The 1,799-nt window shown below is 37.0% G+C and overlaps 1 protein-coding gene across 4 annotated transcripts in view; it reads left to right on the forward strand.

Annotated features, from left to right (window-relative positions):
* LOC111379080 (DEAD-box ATP-dependent RNA helicase FANCM) overlaps positions 1–1,732 on the forward strand; it is a 19,764-nt gene extending 18,032 nt beyond the window's left edge. For all 4 annotated transcript variants that reach the window (XM_023002408.1, XM_023002409.1, XM_023002406.1 and 1 more), the window contains 2 exons: positions 221–367; positions 907–1,732. In XM_023002408.1, the coding sequence (XP_022858176.1) occupies positions 221–367; positions 907–1,402 (643 nt within the window). In that variant the 3' untranslated portion in view covers positions 1,403–1,732. The remainder of the gene's footprint in view (positions 1–220; positions 368–906) is intronic.
* The last annotated feature ends 67 nt before the right edge of the window (positions 1,733–1,799 follow it).

Below are 1,799 nucleotides of genomic sequence, written 5' to 3' on the forward strand. Positions count from 1 at the left end.
AATCCCCCCCCCCCCCCCCCCGGCCCTGCCCTTCTCTCTTGGCTTTATCTTTTTTAGTTGCTTAGATTTATTCAATGGATGGAAGAATCTAGCAAAATATGATTCATGTACCATTAGTTTTTGTTCCTGGTTTGCACTAAAAGAATCCCATTCATCATTCAATTGATCAATTCTGAAATTAAACCTAGCTTGCTAACAGTTTATGCTCATTCATTCTCAGGGTCTCTTCAGAAGTTATGGCGTCTGAAGATGAGGAAGATGATGCTAACAGTACATATGATGATAGTTTCATAGACGACTGTGTAAATTCTACAGCAGCAAGTACGCAAGCTGAAGTGGGCAGAATCGACATGATGGCAATTTACAGGTTTTTGTTTATCTGTTCTATCATTTATGTATTCTGTTCTATCTATTCTTCCATTGATGATTTTCAGTTTCCTATCAATTTTTTGAGTTGGCTTTCATTTTATTGTTCTCTTTGCTCTATGTTTTCTTTTTTTTTCCTGTGGGTGGAAGGTGAGTTCTCCTAGAGGGTTCCTCATTGTCAGAATATATTTCTTAACAACTTGATGAATTGAGATGTGAAAAATGGGAAGCAATAGTGTCTGAAGCCGGATTTTGAGTGAATATTACAGGGAAGACCTTATACTTAATGTAAAAATTGAATTTGACTTCTAAGAATCGTGCAGGTAATTTAGGTACTCCTATAATGGTATATTTAAAATCTAAATTATTTACTTTTTATTTCTTCATTTTAAGCCAGTTTAGTTGGAAAATTGGGTATAAATCTAATCCCCTTGCAAGAATTTATTATAGCTGCTATAGATGTTAGCGTAATTTTCTCATGGAACTAAGCCTTGTATTCTTTCAATTATTTTAAATTGAGTTTTTCGTTTTTTATTTCAGGCGATCCTTACTCAGTCAATCGCCCTTGGAGAGATTGCCCAACTTTTCGACTCATATTAGTCCTGATTCCACAGCTCCAAGTATTAGGACAGACAAAAGGACCAACTTGATAGGACCACAAAATCATTCTCTTCAAACTCCTCAAATTGGGTTAGACACTAGTGAAAATGAGAGCAAGACTGAGAATCAGAAAAGGAAATTGAGCTTTAACCAAGCTCAATCGATACCGATGGTCAACTTAGAGAATGAGTTCTTGTTACATTCTGAAGCTGCACAAAATAACTCACCCTCACGCGCAAGAACTGAAGAAAACCTAGATATATTTGAAGACGATCGGTTTTTTGAAGATATCGATCTTGATGCACTTGAGGAACAAGCTACCAAACTACTCAGATACAAATCAGAGTGCTCCATGCAGAATCAAGTGAGGACTTCTGAACCTATGGCTCAGAATCTCGATCTTCCGGGCTCTCCTTCATTTGATCTTGGAATTTGAAATTTCCTTTTCCTTTCTGTGGGATTACAAATTCCTTAGGGCATGTTTGGGAAGCTGAACTCGACAGGATTAAGGAAGAAAAACTGTATCTGCTGTGTCGAGTATTGTCTAATTCAGTAGCAGCAAGCATGCCCATGATGCAGCAATACCATGGTGTCTCTCTTGTATAGATACCAAATTATTTATCTTCCATAGGTGGATGACAAACTATTTAGAAAGTGAAAGGTTAATTGTACACTGTAAATGTTGGATGTATTTTAGAATGATTCTCAAGCATTTTGGTGTTTGATGAGTGGAAGAATTCATGGTGTAGCAAATTTTTTATTTTTATTTTTATTTTTATTTTTATTTTTATGTGAGTTCGGGTTCGGGTTCCCGCGGGGGGGGGGGGGGGGGG

This window comes from Olea europaea, unplaced genomic scaffold (genome assembly GCF_002742605.1).
Source record: "Olea europaea var. sylvestris unplaced genomic scaffold, O_europaea_v1 scaffold1929, whole genome shotgun sequence".
Lineage (NCBI taxonomy): Eukaryota > Viridiplantae > Streptophyta > Magnoliopsida > Lamiales > Oleaceae > Olea > Olea europaea.